At 44.5% G+C, this 20,775-nt stretch overlaps 2 protein-coding genes across 2 annotated transcripts in view; both read left to right on the plus strand.

Moving 5' to 3' along the window:
* Positions 1–20,775, plus strand: part of LOC112432846 (protein NLRC3) — a 154,899-nt gene that overhangs the window by 23,148 nt on the left and 110,976 nt on the right. The window lies entirely within an intron of this gene.
* LOC143416072 (protein NLRC3-like) overlaps positions 5,441–20,775 on the plus strand; it is a 35,756-nt gene continuing 20,421 nt past the window's right edge. Inside the window, exons 1-3 of the mRNA XM_076881445.1 lie at positions 5,441–12,451; positions 16,821–16,994; positions 17,223–17,396. Coding sequence (XP_076737560.1) covers positions 11,403–12,451; positions 16,821–16,994; positions 17,223–17,396 — 1,397 coding nt within the window. The 5' untranslated portion in view covers positions 5,441–11,402. The remainder of the gene's footprint in view (positions 12,452–16,820; positions 16,995–17,222; positions 17,397–20,775) is intronic.

A 20,775-nucleotide genomic window follows, 5' to 3' on the forward strand; every position in this document is an offset into this window, starting at 1 on the left:
ACCCCCTTCCACCGTCCGAACACTGAGGTCAGCCAGCCTTCTAACGGATTACCAACACCGGAGTGATCATGCATAGTTTCAGAAAGGCTCTAACAACATGTCAAGGGCCATTCTATTCTGCACTCCCATTAACGAGGTCGGACCCACCTGCTTCGCTAGCCCCTCCAATCCGTCTCTGGTCAGGTTAGAGAGTCTCAGTACATTGTAATGAACATAATTAATCCTATCTACATTCTTATTTGGAGTCACTGGAAAGAAAGCAGAACGATCAGTTTTTCTAGGAAATTAACTGTAATTAACCCTTTTGGATCAACCCCCGCTATTTCCACCCCCAAAATTAAATAATACATAGATTGTTTGCGATGCCAATTCCCCAATGATAAAGTTAACGCGTTTCCAGAGGGGCTAAAATCCCTCTGTAGTTTAAGCCCGTTTTCTGATCCTGATTCTAACGGTTCCCAATTTTGCCCAGTGTAACCCCTTACCTGGTCCCAATTACGGCACCAGCTGTCATAAGGACGATTTCCCCTCTCCCAGTGCGTACTCACTGAATAATCCCAACAGACCCACACATTGTATCCCCTCCAAGCACTGCCGACGTCCCTGCAATTAACAACATCACACAGATCAAACGTAAAGGAAGTTGTGGAACCAATAACATAATCTAATTCTAAACCACCATATGTGCTGAGACACTCATCCTTTTTACCAGAGACCTCGCGCTTCACTCTTGCCCGCAACCTTAAATCACTATGGACCACGCGTGATGTACTTGGTGTATCAAACAACGCCGGACTGGCATGGCCTCCGTGCTCAGACTGGTTTCCCGGGTCGGTCTGCAACAAACAAATCAAAAAACAAATAGCCATGATTAGCAACATAGTTAACATCAAACTCATAATAATTTTGAACATTGTGATGGCTTTTGAAACTCTTCTTTCATCACCAGTGTCTACTTGTTGTGACGGCATGGTGGTATGTGAATGTTATGGTGTAGTAAAAAGTTCAAAGCCCTTTATCAGAGCCTCTCTCTTGTTTTAGGTGTTCAGTGTGGTACCGCTCCTTTTCGTTGGCGTGGCGATCTCCTCCTTGTCTGCTCCTCTTTCTTTGACCTTCCGGGTAGACTACCGGTCGGTCCGTTGCACAGGTGTGAGGGATTATTGTGCCGCTCAATTTCACCTGCGTCGGGTTGAGATTGATCCTTCCCCACCAAGCCCTCGTGCGCAGCTGCGCACTGCGTCCAGTGATACCAGGTGTCGCCTTTCCCCTTCAGTTGGACCGCTGTCGCCGTCCGAGCCGATACCTCATATGGACCAGTCCAGCGGGGCTCCTTCCACTTTCGTTTGATGACTCTCAGCCACACTGTTTTCGCGTCCGGGACCTCTCCTTCTCCTGTGGGCCCCTTACAAGCCGCCTGTTTCGTGAAACTGGACACTAGCGCCTTTAGCTCGTTCCAGTAGTCTGCGTGGGACCGGTTCCCCTTTTTGTCCCGTTCACCCGAGCCCACCGTCCAAGGTGCCGGAAACTGTCTCCCGGTTGGCAGCTCGTATGGTGTAAAACCTGTGGATTGATTAACAGAACATCTTATGGTCATCAACGCAACCGGCAGGGCTGCGACCCAATTTAGCCCTGTTTGCGCGCAGATTTTTGCCAATTTGTTTTTCAAATTTAGGTTCATTCTTTCTACTTTCCCCTGAGACTGAGGATGATAGACCGTTCCAAATTTATGCTGGACGCCCAACATTTTTTCTACTTTTTCCAAATCTTGATTTTTAAAATGGGTTCCATTATCTGATCTAATTCTTTTCGGGAACCCATGACGGGGAATGTAATGATTGATTAAACACTTAATGACAGTCTTAGCATCCTCCTTTTTTGTAGCCCAGGCCTCTGGCCAGCCGGTCAAAGCGTCAACACACACTAGCAAATATCTTACACCGCCCGGCCCGGAATCAATCATATCAGTGAAATCAATAACAATCTCCTCTCCCGGCCTCTCAGGGGGCCGAAACTTACCCACTTCCGGTTTTACTGCTGGCTTAGGATTGTGTGCCCCACAGATTAAGCACATCCTGGCCTTCTCCCTTATCATTCCTCGCAGCTCAGGATGCCACCAATGACACAAATTTCTTTCCATCTGGGCTCTCCCCACGTGGGCAAGTCCGTGGGCTTCATCCACCTTCTGTTCTGCCATTTTGGCTGTCAGCACGGGGCGCCCGTCTGGCCCCCTCCACAAATGTCCATCCTGCCAGGCTCCTTTGTTTTTCCACACCCCCTTTTCCTCTGGGGATGCCTCCTCCTGGGCCCGTTTAACTTCCTCAATCAGGTCAACAGGTATCTCTTCTTCTGATGTTACCTGTATCATTTGTCTCTGTCCTTTGTAGCCTGCGGCCTCCTTTGCGGCTTCGTCTGCTCTCTGGTTTCCTTTTTCCACCATACTGGTTCCTTGGGAGTGAGCTTTGCATTTTATAATACTCACCTCCTCTGGGTCAGCCAAGGCCTTTTCCAGTTCCTCCATTTCATGTTTGTGGGAAATAGGTGCATTGGTTGCTGTTCTGAATCCTGCTCTTTTCCACTGAGGCAGCTCCACATGCGCTGCTCCAAACGCATATGCCGAATCGGTGTAGATGTTCACTCTCCTGTTCTTGGCTAGTCTCAAAGCTCGAGCTAAGGCTATCACTTCAGCTCTCTGGGCCGACTGCTTTCCCTCAATCCTTCCTGACTCTCTGACCTGATAATCTCCTCCTACTCTGCAGACCACCGCATACCCTGCTTTCAGTCCTCCTTCGTCTCGGTGGCAACATCCATCGGTGAACCAGTCCTCAGCTCCCGGTATGGGTTCGGCCTTCAGGTCCTCTCTAATCTTTTCCTCGATCTGTGCTCTTTTGGCGCAGTCATGTGGTTCCCCTACACCCATTAAATCAGCCATGTTAATTCCTTCATGTGTGAATGTCAAATTTGGGGCCTCTAAGACTTTGCTCAGTCTCTGTTGTGCCCGTGGTGACATACAAAATGCTTGTGAATTTACGTATGCCACTATGCTATGTGTAGTGAGTATTTTTAGTGGGTGTTCTCTCACTACATGTGCTGTTTTTTGGATAATTCTAGCAACCCCTGCTGCATGTTGTGTACATGTAGGATGCTTTGCTTCTGTTGGATGTAGTTTTACACTAACATACATGAGCACTTCTCTACCCCCCCCTTTTTTCTGAAACAACACTCCATTTACAATTGAGTTTGTTTCAGAAACATCTAAATAGAATGGCTCGTCATAATTGGGTGTGGCTAAATCTGAGGCCCTTGACAAATCCTGTTTTACCCTAATAAATGCGGCTTCAGCTTCAGGCGTCCAAGGCAACTCAGCCTTAAAGTTTCGAACACCAACTTGCTTCATTAGGCCCCTTAAAGGGGCAGTTTTGCCTGCATAATCCGGAATGAACTGCCTGCTGTAACCTGTTAAACCAAGAAAAGAAAGCATTTCTCTCACAGTTCGCGGTTTTGGGTGTGTCAAAATTTGGTCTCTGTGTGTGTTCATCAAACCCACTGATTTGTGTGCGATTACCCGGCCCAAAAAGGTCACTTCAGGGCGAACTAACTGCAGCTTGTCTTTACTTACTTTAAAGCCACATTCCGCCAACCTATTCAACACAACGAACGATGCCGCTGTACAATCCGCTGCTGACGGGGCTGCAATGAGAAGATCATCAACATATTGTATTAATGTACAATCATTAGGCAAATTACATGACGACAGGGCTTCTTTAAGCACCTGATTGAAAATGCCTGGAGAAAGTGCAAAGCCTTGTGGCAAACGTGTGTATCTGAGTTGTTGGCCTCTGTATGTGAATGAAAAAATGTCTCTGAGTGACTCATGCAGAGGAAGACAAAAGAATGCATTTGCCAGGTCAATGCACGTGAACCACTTTTGGTCACATGTGATAGCTGATAAAGCTGTGTACGGATTTGGTACCGGTGCAGTAGTAGAGAGCAATATTTCATTAATGGCTCTCAAATCATGTGCCATACGGTATTTTCCTGTTCCATGTTTCTCCACTGGTAGAATTGGTGTGTTCCACAGTGAGTGAGAGGGCTCTAACACCCCGGCCCTTAGCAGGCCTTCTATTGTTTCTGTAATTCCTGCCTCTGCTTCAGGCTTGTGTTTATACTGTGGTCTATTAATTGGTGTGTGTGACTTGAGCTGGAACAAGACAGGAGGACACTTAGCTAGGCCAACATCCGTGGGCCCTTTTGACCATAGACTGTCAGGCAGATTCGACAGTCCAGTAACTGCGTGAGGATGATCTACACACTCCTCACCATGTGTTTTTGAAATTTCTTTATGTTCCAAGATCACTGTATCCTCACAGGCACAAGTTATGCGATAGGTTTTACAATTTGGAGCATAAGATAAGTTAGGAATTTGAGTTCTTTGCCACCCTGTGTCGTCCAGTGCTCGCCTGACCATTGGACCTAGATCACCTGCACCATGACCTTGGTGGACCGCCAATGTAATGTGAGGGGTTGAATTTTCTTCCACATTGTACCAAGGCAGTTGTTCATCAGTTAATTTCACAGCCGCGGCTACACCTTCTGGTCCGATGTAGATGTCATGTGTTTGCACATTCCACGTCTGACCTTCAAGATCAGATTGAAATAATTCACGATAGGTGTCGTCATTCTCTTTATCATAAAACAGGGTAACGTGGTAAGGGTCACGCGGAGGGGAGTAAACTGCCAAGCTCATTATCCAGGGTCTCCACAGCTGAAATTGCCTCAGAACATCCTCTTCCACTAGTCTCCCCCAGTAGATATTGACTTTTGCTCTTTCACAGTCTTGGAGCAGATATTGAGTCTTTGAACTTGTTCCCAGGCACGGAAAATGCTGGCCCCCTGGCAGAGTCACAGATAATCCATCTGCTGAACATGTGATTGTGGCGCCCAACTTCACGAGCAGGTCCCTGCCCATAAGATTTACTGGCGCTTGCGATGACACCACATAGTTGTGTTTCAAAGTCTGCTTGCCCAGCTTTGTCAAAGCTGGGTCAGTCACTGGCAGAGTTGTCGGGATCCCGGAAAAACCCACCACGTTCACTGTGTGGCAGGACAACGTTGCACTGTCTGGTGCTACTCTCAAGGTTGAATATGTTGCTCCAGTGTCTACCAAGAAGGGCAATTCTGTCCCTTCTATAGTCATTAACAGCATGGGATCTGCCAGCACCATACTGTTTGGTCCCTCCGGGTCCCTTCAGTACTGGTCCTCCCTCCAGTCAGCCACTGGATACTGCGCGGCTGGTGCTGCACTCGGGTTTGGGGCCTGATATGCTCCCCTAGAGCCATCTCTTGCTCTCGGAGCTCCACGTGCCTGGGATTGGTAGCCTCGTCTTTGATAGTTCTGACGACGTTCTGGGCAATTTCTGCTCCAATGACCCTCTGCTCCACACCTCCAACAGACATTCCAAGGCACACTGCTGAGATTCCCCGTGTCACGAGCTCTTTGTACTCCCCCCGCTGAGCCACCACGCCCTCTGTACGATCCACCGGTTCCCCAATTCCCTGTGGGTTGGTTCTGCCTTGGTGCATTGGCGGGCCATCCGTCATTAGTGCATGGACCCGGGCCACTATCTGGCCATTCAGGCCCAGGACCAGGCTGGGTCGCAACTATCATAATTTTTTCTGTTTTTTCTTTTTCCTCTTTTTTCTTTTCGCTGGCTTTGTTTCTGGCCTCCACCAACTGTAATTTGAGTAGAGACGCTTGTGCCTCCTCCAACTCTTTTTTCTGCTTGTTCGCCCTGTCCTGCTCCAGCTGCAAACGATGTGAGACGTGTCTTTCCCACTGCACCGAATCTGCTACGGCAAAATCTGGGTTTTTCTGTAAATCTTCTGTGACCTGGTTTGGCAGCCCTGCCAGCACCGCTGAGCGAAACCATGCCCGATGCTCACCTTCTCTACCCGGATGGGTACCTGTTTCTAACAACCACTGATCTCTGGCTTTTTCTAAAAACTCTCTAGGTGTGTTTTGGGGGTCCCAAATTATTTTAGGTATGGCTCCTGTATTAGGGGTTGGGTACTTTTCACGGACTGCGTCAGACAAAGCACATTGCACTTCATGGTAAGGCAAATCATTTGCATGGCGAGTTGTGCGAGCTATAGCCTCTACATCTGCTAGCCCACCACCGAGCATACACCGCGCAGAAATGGCGCGAAAATCGCCAATCGCAAGCTCCTCTCCTTCTGTTAGTCTGCCTAATTCACGCAACCACCTTGCTCCTCCCCCAGTTATAGGTGGAAGCTGTTTAACTAATGCCTCCAAATCTCTTACTTTGTATGCGCGGTACACTGGTTCATTTTTTGCACCAGCCACTAAAGGCAAATTATAATGAGTACCCGCAGCTTTTTCTGCTTTGGTCACAGTTTTACACTGTCCCAATTTTCCCTTGCCTTTTGAACTCTTAAAAATAGGCCTTCTCTGTCCCTGCTCTTTTTTCACCTGTCTTGACCTAAGATTCCTGGCTATACTTGGTTCTGACGCGACTCCTCCTCTGTCGTTATCTTCATCATCTTCTTCCTCCTCTGTGGTAGATGAATCATTGTCACTCTCCTCTTCTGCCATGCTTTTGGTCATTTTGTCCTTTACGGTCTTCAGTGTATTTAATACTTCCAATAGCCCTTGCGGGGCTTCCAGCATTCGTCCGAATACTTCTCCTGCCCATGTGTCTGACTTGGCCATTGCTTTGGAGTGTTTTGACCTGGTTTGGGCCTGCTCTTCTCTTGCTGGTGTTGGCAGTCCGATGAAAGCCGGTTGTGCCATCCTTTCCACCGGTGAAATCATTTCCTCGTTTGTTGGGGTCCAATCCGCTTCTCCAGTCTGGTCTGGCAGGCTCTCTCTTGATGCTTCGGCTTTTGGCCTGTCTCCTCTCTCATGTGAACTAGAAGGCAAAGGCAAGCCTTCCTCTGCGGCTGATGTTATCTCTTTCCCTTCCCCATTCAGGGACTGACATTTAACTGTCATAGGCCCTTCATTATGAAACACCCGTGGTGCTCTGGTGTATTCAACATCAGCTACTCCTCCTACAACCACTGCCGTCTGTCCATCGGGGCCTTGAACTTGTCCTCCTCTGAGGGTCATTACAGGCATGACATATTGTCGTCCTACGGCATTAGATGTTAATGTGGCCCAAGGAAGAATCTCTGCTGTGTGATACTTGTTAGCATCTCCTGGTTTTGGAATCCAGTTCTTCATTTGGTCTTCCAGCTTCTTATTTTGGTCTTTCAGTTGTTTCAAAGCCTCCATTATGCTTTCCATATCTTCTGTTTCAGGTGTGTCATCCTCCTCCATCCAGGAAGATGCTCCATTCCACAAGAACATCCACTTGCAACACTTTGCATGAGTTTGCTGTAGTTTCTTGATTTGTTGTTTAATCTTCCAGTTAATTGAACGTTTCTCTGCCTCGGCTTGTAGTTGTTCCAATTGCTGCTCACATCTCTCTCCTTCTATTTTGAGCACAAGACTTAGGGCTATTTTGTCATCCAGCCCTCTCTGTTGGGAAGCAATAAACTTGTTTAGCTCAGCTTCCATTGCTTTGGCTTCCTTCTCAGCTAACTTTGTTGATCCAGGGGAAGCTAAGCGAATAGCTTTTTTTAACTGTTGCTGCTGCTCCTTTAGAGGCTTATAGCCTCTGTGCCCAGTAGGTGTCGTGTTCGGGCCGTCAGCCATTATCCTAAAACACAAGCTTACCTCCCTTTTTTGTGACGTTTTACGGCTCCTCCTTCTGGATCACTCCGCAATGTCTGCCTGTTAGCTTTCAGAAATACTTTCGCTCCTCCCAGGGTCACTGTCTCCTTGTAATCTGCTTGGTAAGACACACAGCCAACGCAGTGTGTCAAGACTTAACCAAGCCTCTTTCATTATTCACTTTTAATAATTACTTTTCACTCTGTAACATAAATGTTATAAACTCATACACACTGCATGTTAACTTTGGGGCACAAAACAATAACACAGCTCAAATGCATTCACACAGCCTTAAATTTTTCACAGAAAATTGCTCCAAAGCAATATCATGTTTGCTCACAAACTAACAAATTCACTGTGTTGTTTACCGAGCGAGGGAGCAATGGACCAATTAAATCCAAACTCCTCAATAATTAGCTGTATAGCTCGCTCTACTTCAATGCCAAACCATAATACTGTGATTAGCTTTATTCAAATCAAATCTATGTTTCAAAGCCTTTCAAACACACACCCACGCACACAATTTCAACCACGCACTCTCAAGCACACATTTGTCTCCTTTAAATCTACTAATCGCTTGGAGACATCTCCACAGATAATTATATTATTTCCCAAGCAAGCATATCAAAATCAAAACCGTCTAGTACCGACTCTATCTTAGCCTGAGCAAAGTGGGCGGCCTCTGTGGGCTCCCAATTTGGATCATTTTCATGCTCAGTCATCTCCTTTAAGCCTTGAAATAAAAATAGGCAACGTTGTATATAGGCATTTAGCTCATGCAGCTCAATCACGGACCACACTGTCATCTCATAAGGTGAAACACCTTCCTCAGTCACTATGTGACATTTACAGGTTGCAAAATAAAGCACAGACATGTTTGCTTATTCTATTTAAACAACGATTTAACAGTATTAAATGGGACTGTTTAGTGCATGGGACACAATATAATCATTTATTGTTGAAGGGACAAATGTCAAAAGGGGTTCTAACAGGTCCACTTTATTGCGTGCTCATAAATTATTGTTATCTGGGTCACTCACCCAATGTGCTTTATTGTTTGAAATTATTAATTATGTCACGCTTATTAGTGGCTCATATTTATTTAAGGCCTATGTTTGAACTTGACAACAAAGGCAGAGCATCATTTCATCCTTTCAGGGTGAAACACTCCACTTTCTCTGTGTCATGGCAGCTCAGAAAACTTCATGAACTTTACTTATTTAAAGATATGGATTAAAATCAATTGTGTTATCAGTATAAAATGTTTAAGATTTAATTAAATTGTTTTCAATTGACTTACAGCAGCTTACTCTGATCTAGGAACACTCTCTTATGCTCCTCAAAAACTGAAGTTACTCAGTCTTAAATGCTTTTTACATTACATAAATCAACTGTGATTAACAAATAACGTTCTAGTGGTTCCCACTTGGTTTAAAACATTCAAAAGCCTTCTAGGGACCTATTCTGATCATAACCTATGTGTTTGTAAGCTTGTTTGCATTTAACCCTCTGCACTCAAAGCATTTATTACACTTTATCAATCCGGACAGTCACGCCGAACGAAGCTTCTGACCTTCAAAGGCCGAGTGCCAACTCATTATAAGCACATTTGCAAGGTGTGTCTGAAAATTATTTAAACCACTCTTTTTAAATCAAAAACTATTGACATTGTTATAACATCAAAACCAGCAGCATATTTACAAACTTTCAGCAATAAAAGGCCTTCTGCTTCTAAGGCTCACACACACTCTGGGCAGGAAGTGAAAAGCTCTGTTCTCCTCCCAGCCACACACTCATTTGCATGTTCACACCGTCTAAAAATAGCTCTCAGCGCTGCAGCTGCGCTCTCATCACACACAGGGTCACACAAAGCTCAGACAAAACTCTATTTTATATCACAAAGACGTCTTATATTTACAACCACTGACAGACATGACAAATTCAGCACCTAACAAATTTCGACAAATTTAAATTAACGGGTCCAACCGAAGAAAGTTTCACTTTTTTGTAATCAATCAAACAGTATCTGTCACTTCTGGGAACAGTTTCTGACCTAACTTCTAAATCCCTAACTCAATTTAACTTTGTCCAAACAAGCACATGACACCGTTTCAAACGATGAGGAGTCTCGGTAACTCCTAGCTTATTTCGGGATGCCCTGTACCCCACAGTTAAACCAAAACTGAACTACCCCTGTTCGCCGACAGGTCAAGACCGCGCGTCCACGGCCAGGAGGGGGCGTAACCCCCGGGCTATGTGCTTCTTAGCAGACTTCTGGGCTGCCGTCCTATAATAATTTTAACCTAACCGATTTTGTAAAATTTTACCATAACGGGTCCTACCGAAGAAAGATAACTTTTTTACGACCAATTAAACAGTCTCTGTTACTTCTGGGAACAGTTTCTGTCCTAATTTGTAAAACTATTAAACAGTATCTGTTACTTCTGGAACAGTTTCTGTCCTAATTTCCCTACCAAACTACCTGAGCCTTCAGCTCAATATCCAGGGACTCAAACCCAACATTCTCTGTTACTTCTGGAACAGTTTCATATTTCTTCAACTTCATTAAATACTCTTAAACAACTTTAACTGCATAACACACGGTGATTCTCATCAAAATCAAAACAGACACCCACCAGCAACGTCAGTGAGCAAACTTTTAATTTAATGCAGCCCAATTTGGCACAATTTGGGAATCAACTCAACAGGCAGTGCCTTACCTTTTAGATGCACCCGGGAAGCTCACTCACATCAGATCCCTGGTCCGTGCCTGTCCGCTCGACAACCTCAGACCGTCCACACCTCGCACGTCCACCCCAATACCACAGGACGAGCCCCCAAAATGTTATGGTTCAAAAATATTGGAGATGGACACCAGAGGAAAAACCCACAATAACAACACTGGTCCGGTCGGGTTGAGTCAAACGATGATTTAATGATCACACACGTGGGAGATGGACACTGTATGCAGACAGTCTCAGATCTCATCTCAAAAAACACATTTCCATAGTTTTATGAAATCAGGGTATTAGAACGCCCCCTCATGCGTAGTGACAGGTGTAATACAATCAATGTTGACACTTTTATTTAACACAAAGAATAACATTGTCTCCTTCCCGAGGGCAGATGCTAACTGCCCCCCTTCTCCTGGAACCGTCTGTACCCTGCTGAGACACAACATGGCAGCTACAAGGACTCTTTCATTTATTAAGACCATCAGTGTGTATTGCTCTAAATCAAGTATATAATATTAAATGAATATTGCTGGATCAGCTACTTCTACTTAAAACATATTAAAACATGACTAAGCACAAAATCACCAAGAATGACATCTTATAAGTGCTGTGTAAGCGCGTGCGGCCTTCCAAGCTCAAAGCCTTTGCCCTCCATAGATCAGCCAGACTCGCGCTGGCTGTAGCTTTTAACCTTTAATTACCTTGAGCACAACTCTAGAATGAGCAACAAACTGCAATGTGTATGGAATGATCATGGTTACATCTGCAATGGAAAATCATGTTATTATTCTGATACCTGTAAGAAAGATCAAATTAAAGTTATCACCATCACTGTAATGCAAAGAATAATATAAGATCAAAAACTTCAATTTATGCTTAATGCAAAGCTGGTTATATACTTCTAATGAACTAATAATGACATATTAAAATATTAAATGATAATGAGAAAAACATCCCCTCCTAATTCTACACAGGCCAGCAGCATCATCTCCCACATCAAGACATCACGAAGCCTCCACATCATGTGTCACATCCCAGTCTTCTGCTGGATCACTGCTACAGTTCTGGAGGATGTGCTGGAAACCAGAGAGGGAGGACAGCTGCCCAACACCCTGACTGAGATGTACATCCACTTCCTGGTGGTTCAGGCCAAAGTGAAGAAGGTCAAGTATGATGGAGGAGCTGAGACAGATCCACACTGGAGTCCTGAGAGCAGGAAGATGATGGAGTCTCTGGGAAAACTGGCTTTTGATCAGCTGCAGAAAGGAAACCTGATCTTCTATGAATCAGACCTGACAGAGTGTGGCATCGATATCAGAGCAGCCTCAGTGTACTCAGGAGTGTTCACACAGATCTTTAAAGAGGAGAGAGGACTGTACCAGGACAAGGTGTTCTGCTTCATCCATCTGAGTGTTCAGGAGTTTCTGGCTGCTCTTCATGTCCATCGGACCTTCATCAACTCTGGGCTCAATCTGCTGGAAGAACAAACAACCCCCAAGAAGTCTAACACAGGAGAATCTGCAGAGAAACACTTCTACCAGAGTGCTGTGAACAAGGCCTTACAGAGTCCAAATGGACACCTGGACTTGTTCCTCCGCTTCCTCCTGGGTCTTTCATTGCAGACCAATCAGACTCTCCTACGAGGTCTGCTGACACAGACAGGAAGTAGCTCACAGACCAATCAGAAAACAGTCCAGTACATCAAGAAGAAGCTCAGTGAGAATCTGTCTGCAGAGAAAAGCATCAATCTGATCCACTGTCTGAATGAACTGAATGATCGTTCTCTAGTGGAGGAGATCCAACAGTCCCTGAGATCAGGAAGTCTCTCCACAGATAAACTGTCTCCTGCTCAGTGGTCAGCTCTGGTCTTCATCTTACTGTCATCAGAAGAAGATCTGGATGTGTTTGACCTGAAGAAATACTCTGCTTCAGAGGAGGCTCTTCTGAGGCTGCTGCCAGTGGTCAAAGCCTCCAACAAAGCTCTGTAAGTAAACATGAACTCATCGCTTCATTCTTAAAATCATGGGAAATAAATCAGAGGTGCTCAGTTCAAAGAACACTACCACTTTAGAAAAATTAAAAAATAGTCACTAAAATAGTCATGATACTTTAAATATTTCTCTCCAGCAGGACATGTCAGCATTTCTGAAATATTTTTGTCTTCAACTCGAATCAAAGCACAATCCAGATCCAGCCTATAAGAACATGAGCTCTGATCCTTCAGCCCCTCTGACAGGTTTATTATCCTCAAGTTGTTCACTTGTCTCCAACAACCAGGAGTCTAGCTCTGTTTTTTAAAGCAAATACTTGAGCTACCAGACTGCACCTACATCGTTTTCAGATGTTCTTATTTTAAGGTCTGGTTTGTGTCTCATCTTTATTGCAATCCCCCATGTCTCTCTGTTTTTCAAATATAAATCTGTTACCTCGGTGTGGCCAGAACAACATGGTGAACCCAAAATACAGACAAAGGTGAAGGAACTGAATATTACTAGACGTGAAGGCTTTATTTACACACAGGAACTTGACACTTGGAATTTTTTAACATGAACTGTGAACTATGGCGGAAGTCAAGCACTTGAAGCTGTGAGCATGAAGTGGGCTCTGTGGTAGGTTTCCGGAAATGGGTCTTGGTTGATGGTAATCTGAGTCACTGTAACAGAGGTAGAGCAGCATCAGAAAGATCACTGGTGGAGGTTACAGTAAGTGAACGAGGTTATCTTCAATGTCTTATTTGGGGTTTCTGTAGCTCAGGAGGTAAAGCTGGTCTGATCTGACCTACTGATCGGAAGGTTGGTGGTTCGATCCCTGGCTCCTCCAGTCTGCATGTCAAGTATCCTTGGGCAAGATACTAACCCCAACTTGCTCTCCGATGCATCCATCAGAGTATGAATGTGCGTGAATGTACTTAGAAAGCACTAAGTTCAGATAAAGTGTTTGTGAGAATGGGTGTGATTGGGTGGATGTGGCATGTTGTATAGAGCGCTGTGAGTACTCCGTGAGAGTAGAAAAACGCTATATAAGAATCAGTCCATTTACCATTTACTTGTCAGCAGTCGGAAAGCAACTTGGGGAAGGCAGGTGGTGAGGTCTGGGTGAGTACTTGTTAGCTTTGAATCCAGGCCAAGTGGTCCAGTAAGTCTAAGAGACGAAAGGCATTAATGTGGCTGTGAGTGAATCAAGAAGACCAGCATCCAGGAAAACGTGACTGAACTGCAAGGGTGAGTAGATGATCCGAGGATTAGGAGGTTAGCAGAGTTATTGGGAGTGCTGATGTTATATTCAGCCTAGTGGATTACTGTCAGGTATGGACAGTGGACAGGCTGACCAGGCTTCACCCAAAGGCAGAAACCAGAGTCTAGTGGGAAACCACCGCCGCTCACACAGACCATGACAGCAGCATGACCCCCCCCCAAAGCATTCTCTTTCACTTGGCATCATTTACCTCTCCCTTCTCCAATTTCTGATGTGTCCACCTTTGCAATGATAACTGTGATCAGGGTGAACCAAAAAGGTGCCGTGGTGAACAGATACTTCAGTTTGGTGAATGCAGTTTCAGCTTTGGGGGACCAGATGCATGTTGAGACTTGAGTGGTGCAGCTACCTGACTATAGTTGAAAATGAACAGTCTATAAAAATTTGCTATTCCCAAAACCCATTGGAGATGCTTCTTGAATCTACAATGGGTACAAGGGGTAGGCCACTCTGTTAAAGCTTTCACTTTTGCCAGATCCGTCTTCACCTGCCCCCGTGCCAAAATGTAACTGAAAAAAGTTATTGATGAGGAATGGAATTCACACTTTTTTGCTTTGACATAAGGTTTATTCTCCAGCAAACGTTGGAAAAATAGCATGGACATGAGACTGATGTTCCTCACAGGTTTTGGGAAAAATTAGGATATCATTCAGATACACCAATACGAACCTGTCAAGGAATTCCCGGAGGACATCGTTAACTAATCTTGAAACATTGCGGGAGCATTAGTTAACCCAGGCGGCATGACCAAATACTCGTAGTCCCCCAATGGCATGTTTAAAACGGTCTTCCACTTGTCTCCCTGATTGATCTGGAAAAAGTGGTAAGCGTTGCGGATGTGGGGTTTTGTAAACCCAGTGGCACTGTGAAATGGCCTGAAAGCAGAGCTAATGAGGTAATAGGTACTTATTCTTGATGGTAATATCACTGAGGCCCCTGAAGTAAATGCATGGCCAGAGAGAGCCATCCTTTTTCCCCACAAAAAAGAAGTTCCAACTTGAGATGACAATCGTTGGATTATGCCTGCACCGAGGGATTCCTTAATGTACTTTTCCATAGCCGCACACTCAGGTCTAAGCAGGTTATACAGCCAGCTAGAAGGCCGGGTGGAGCCAGAGAGTAGTTCTATGGTGCTGTCCTGTGGTTTGTGAGGTGGCAGTGAAAGCGCTTTACTTTTGCTAAATACTTCCTGAAGATCATGACATTTGGTGGGGACAGAGGAGAGATCTAAAACAGTCTCAGTGTTGGTTGATGGTTCCACAGGTTCCGGTGGACGGGCAGAAACAAGGCAATTTGAATGACAGAACAGACTCTAACTGATTACCCTCTGACCTGACCAGTCTAAGTGGGGGTTATGTAATTCTAGCCAAGGAAACCCGAGTATGAGTGGTTTGTGAGGTGCATGAAAAGCAAAAAAGGTAAGTGTTTTCTTGTGATTGCCAGGGGTGACAGGCTCTGTGCGCTGAGTTATGTGAGGGGACACTCGGTTATTTAATGACTTAGTGGGAATGGGCGGATTAAGGGGGCATAGAGGGATGTTTAACTGTCTCGCTAACTCAGACTCCATGAGGTTCTAATTGAACAAGAGCCTGAAAGGTCTGGTTAACTAGAACAGAGAGTTGGAGTTGCAATCTGGGTTTTTATGTTTGTGTGAGTATCCTCCACCCTTATCCCTGAACTTTCCAGTGGGCAGACCCTGGTGTGGAATCGAAAACAGACAGGTTCATCACGAGAAGCAAGCTGATCTTTCATGGTTTGATTTAATGACTGAAAAACATACAGCGGACGGTGGTTAGCACTGTTGCCGCACAGCAAGAAGGTCCTGAGCAAAAGTCTTTACAAACTCAACCAGGAAATCATCATGCGAGCAGAAAGAAAGAGGATGAGCAGATAGGTAAGCAAGAGAAACCCGCCAGCGTCCCAGGTTTCCAGAGAAGGTTCAGGTTCTAGGTACCTGAAATGGGATGTAATTCAATTCAATTCAATTTTATTTATATAGCACCAAATCACAACAGTCACCTCAATGCGCTTTATAATGTACAGTAGATCATACAGTAATAGATACAGAGAAAAACCCAACAATCATATGACCCCCTATGAGCAAACACTTTGGCGACAGTGGGAAGGAAAAACTCCGTTTTAACAGGAAGAAATTTTTGGTGTCAAAGTCAAAGCACAGATCCATCCAGTCTCTGTATTTCAGCTTATTTCCTTTATACACACATTTAACAGGAACAGTTTCAGACAGCTAGTGTTTACCTGACATTACCTGCGTACCTCACAGTTTGCAGGTAATGGGCATAATAATTACTGAACAGAGACATCCTGCTGTGAACTTTGTTGCTGTGGATCTAAAATGTAAAAATACATCTGAGAAGATTTCTAATCATGATTTTATGAGCCCCCAAAGTTTGATTCTGTTCATCTGGACGTAGCGCTCTCAGCGGGAGAAACATTTTGTCACTCATCAAGATGACTTCTTCAGGCTCAGCTGACTGCAGCTTTCCCCAATCTTATAAAGAGTACATCTGCATAATGACTCAAACCTAATGGTCAAGGAACTGACCTCCCAGCCTTATTGTTCCTTCAGTGGGCTGGTTTCAGTCATTATGCAAATGTACTTTTTATAGGGTTGGAAACCAGAAGTCAGCTGAGACTGACGAAGTCACCTGGATGAGTGACGAAATGTTTCTCCCACTGAAAGCGCTACGTCCAGATGAACAGAATCAACTTTTAGGATTTACTAACCTGGATGATTGAGCATGGATCAAGACGGGTTTTTATGAGGTATACAGTTTCTTATAATTTCTAAACCAGAAGGTTGAGGAGATGGAGCTCATGATAACTGGCTACTGCCCTTCAGCGTGCTTTATGAAATCATCCAATCAAAATAAAGTTAGGGAGAGCGGGGCTTTAAAGGGGAATGAGCCAAAGCAGCTTTTAGACAGAAAATGAAACGAGAGTCCAGGATGTGATACATTATTTATAACTACATTTACAGTAATCACACATATTAGAATTAACTTAGATTCAACATATAAAGAGATTTTATTTGATAATAAATATTATTGTTTTGTTGTTCTTGTTATTTTTTTCAGGCTGAGCAGCTGTAACCTGTCAGAGAAAGACTGTACAGATTTGTTGTCAGTGGTCAGCTCCCAGTCCTGTAGTCTGAGAGAGCTGGACTTGAGTACCGACAGCCTGAAGGCTTCAGCAGTAAAGCTTCTGTCTGCTGCAGTGGAGAGTCCACACGCCAAACTGAATATTCTGAGGTCTGACCGATTTGTATTCTTTTTTCTTTTGTTTGTTTGTTTTGTTTTGTTTTTAACTGAGAAAATAAATCCAGCAATTTAAACAGTAGAGGTAAACTTGATCAATTTACTGTTGTTTCGTACCACATCTGCTCAGCATAAAACAACAAGGATTCTTAAAATATAAGATTAGTTATTGCACCCTGATTACACTTTAACATCAGTCTTTGTTCATGTTTTCATTTTCAGACTCAACGTCTGTGAACTTCTAGCGGAAAACTGTGAAGCTGTGTCCTCAATGCTCAGCTCTCAGTCCTCTACTCTGACAGAGCTGGACCTGAGTATCAAAAATGTGCAGGATTCAGGAGTGAAGATTCTGTCTGCTGGACTACAAAGTTTAAACTGTAAACTAAATACTCTGAGGTCAGATCAATTGACATGTTGTTTTTTTTAAATGAACCAATTAAACATTTTATTCAAGGCTTCCGGTTCCGGCGCTCGTGGGGATGGACACCTAGTACGAGAGCTCTCGACTGAAACTTATTAAAACTGCCCCAAGTAAATTAATACACTATCTAAGTGCACATAAAGAGGAAAAAGGGGTTTAAATGATGTCCAGAAAGAACAAAATAGCTAAGAAGTTAACGTTTGAAAACGTGGAAGATGGCAATGTGCAGCTAACAGAAGGGGCTAACGTTAGCCCCTATAGGGCTAGCCGAGGCCACTCTCCCACTCCTAGCCGCGAGGATTCTGGGACAGAAGATGAGGTTGACCCAGCAAGTTTGACGCTGATACTGAAAGAACTGAGAGGCGTTGGGAAAGAGGTGAAAGAATTTCGAAAAGACACGAAAGCGCAACTGGTGGAAATAAGGGGTGAGTTGGATAAAGCCAATGCGCGGCTTAATGATGTGGAAACCAGGGTTGCAGAACACAAAGATAAGCTCCAGAACACAGACGAGATTTTGTCTGAGATACTAACAATGCAATTCAATGTTATTTATATAGCGCCAAATCACAACAAAAGTCACCTCAAGGCACTTCATAAATACAGAGAAAAACCCAACAATCATATGACCCCCTATGAACAAGCACTTTGGCGACAGTGGGAAGGAAAAACTCCCTTTTAACAGAAAGAAACCTCTGGCAGAACCAGGCTCAGGGAGGGGCGGGGCCATTTGCTGTGATTGGTTGGAGTGAGAGAAGGAAGACAGGATAAAGACATGCTGTGGAAGAGAGACAGAGGTTAATAACACATATGATTGAATGCAGAGAGGTCTGTTAACACATAGTGAGTGAGAAAGGTGACTGGAAAGGAAAAACTCAATGCATCATGGGAATCCCCGGCAGCCTACGTCTATTGCAGCATAACTAAGGGAGGATTCAGGGTCACCTGGTCCAGTCCTAACTATATGCTTTAGCAAAAAGGAAAGTTTGAAGCTGATCTTCAAAGTAGAGAGGGCGTCTGTCTCCTGAACTCAAACTGGGAGCTGCTTCCACACCCAGTCCAACATAGCCAGGCTTTCTTTGCTGCTTTGACAAAACCTCAAATCCCAGTCAGAGATGATGAGCATCATCACAGTGATGATCATTTCTCTGTTAACCCAGGCTTTCTGCTTCAGGATCTGTGCACGCTCACAGAACAAGGAGACCTTTAAACATCATTTCACTAAATAGATGGACTGAGCTCAGCCTACAGATGAACTGGTGCCAGAGATCATAAAGAACATCAAACAGTCAAATTCAACACTTTTAATGGAAATATGAGATTAATCTTGAAAGTAGAGATAGTATCTGTCTCCTGAATCCAAACTGGAAGCTGGTTCCACAGAAGAGGGGCCTGAAAACTGAAGGCTCTGCCTCCCATTCTACTTTCAAATACTCTAGGAACAACAAGTAGGCCTGCAGTGTGAGAGCGAAGTGCTCTAATGGGGTGATATGGTACTACAAGGTCATTAAGATAAGATGGGGCCTGATTATTTAAGATCTTGTATGTGAGGAGCAGGATTTTGAATTCAATTCTGGATTTAACAGGAAGCCAATGAAGGGAAGCCAATACAGGAGAAATCTGCTCTCTCTTTCTAGTCCCTGTCAGTACTCTTGCTGCAGCATTTTGGATTAACTGAAGGCTTTTCAGGGAGTTTTTTGGACATCCTGATAATAACGAATTACAATAGTCCAGCCTGGAAGTAATAAATGCATGAACTAGTTTTTCAGCGTCACTCTGAGACAGGATATTTCTAACTTTAGAGATGTTGCGCAAATGGAAGAAAGCATGCAGGAAAAGTTTCAAACAAAACTAACATCACTGGAGGCTTACTCGAGGAGGGAGTCGCTCTGACTGTACAGGGTGCCGGAGGGAGAAGAATCGGGAGCTCCATCTATGGCCCACTTTGTGGAGAAGCTACTCCGGGAGAATCTCGCCATCCCACCATCAACACCGTTACAAATTCAGAGAGCACACAGAGCGTTATCATTACTCCCTCCGGACGGCTCCCAACCCAGATCGATCCTGGTAAAATTCCTGTGCTTCACGGTTAAAGAAGAAGTGCTGAGGCTTGCTTGGCAAAAGAAAGGTTTTATGCTGAATTCCAGCAAGATCAACCTCGACCACGATTACCCCCCTGAGATCATGGCTATGAGGAAGGAGTATGCAGAGGCACGAAAGGTCCTAAAAGAGAAGAATGTACGGTTTAGGACCCTCTACTCAGCGCGCCTTAAGGTTTTTTTCGAAGAAGGAGTGAAAACCTACAACACGGTGGAGGAGGCAACGGCTGACCTGGCGAGTCGGGGCCTGCCGGTAAAGGTGATTACACCACCGGCAACCCCCAGAGAAAAACTACAAAGATGCCCGCTGTGGCGGGGAGTTGGTGGTCGGCGTCCGCGTCAGATCCGAGGAGCTGCGGGATATAGAGAGAAGCTGCAAGTATACAGACGTGAAGAGAACGAATTTAATGTTATGTATTAGCTATGGACAACATGGTGAAATATGGTTACTGTCGAGCTAAAATGGGTGGGGCTTCTCGTGCTGTGAGTGACGTCGCAGTGGAAAGCCCCCTAACTCAGGGAGTAATAAGGGGTTTCCCTTCAAGTTGTGAGGGTGTCAGTGGAAGTGCTCCACTGTCAGAAGCCAGCTTAGGAGCTTTCAAGCTCCAGTTATGTTCAAATGTTTTCAGTTCATTCCTAACTTTTTTCACTTGTTACTGTTTTAAGAGGGGGTTGCCTGCTGCTATTGAGTTTATGCGCTGTGGTAACTTAATATATCTTTATGGGAAGTGAGTCAGTGAAAGTAATCTCTTTTAATGTTAACGGGGTTCTGAACGTGATTAAGATGAATAAGATACTGTCCAAACTAAGGAAGGAGAAGGCCCAGATTGCATTCCTTCAGGAGACACACATGAACCAAGTAGATCACTTGAGATTGAAAAGAAAGGGTTTTAAATATGTATTCTCCTCTTCCGTTAAGTCCAAACACAAGAGGGGTGTGGCTACACTTATCTCTGGTACACTTAACTATGAACATATCTAAGAACTCTGTGACGAGGAAGGCAGATTGGTTAGAATAACAGAAAGGATAGAGGGGTCTGAAATCACAATTTTAAATGTTTATGCTCCCCCCGGGAGCGATTGGCTATTCTATAGGAATAGGTTTGATTTATTGGTGGATTCTCAGGGGATAGTTGTCTGTGGGGGGGTTTTAACTTTAGACTTGACCCTAAACTAGACTCCTCCTCCCCAACCAACCAGGTAACAGCACTTACTAGAAAAGTCAATTCCTATATGGTAGAGATGGGGATAATAGATG

Source organism: Maylandia zebra, unplaced genomic scaffold (assembly GCF_041146795.1).
Source record: "Maylandia zebra isolate NMK-2024a unplaced genomic scaffold, Mzebra_GT3a scaffold11, whole genome shotgun sequence".
Lineage (NCBI taxonomy): Eukaryota > Metazoa > Chordata > Actinopteri > Cichliformes > Cichlidae > Maylandia > Maylandia zebra.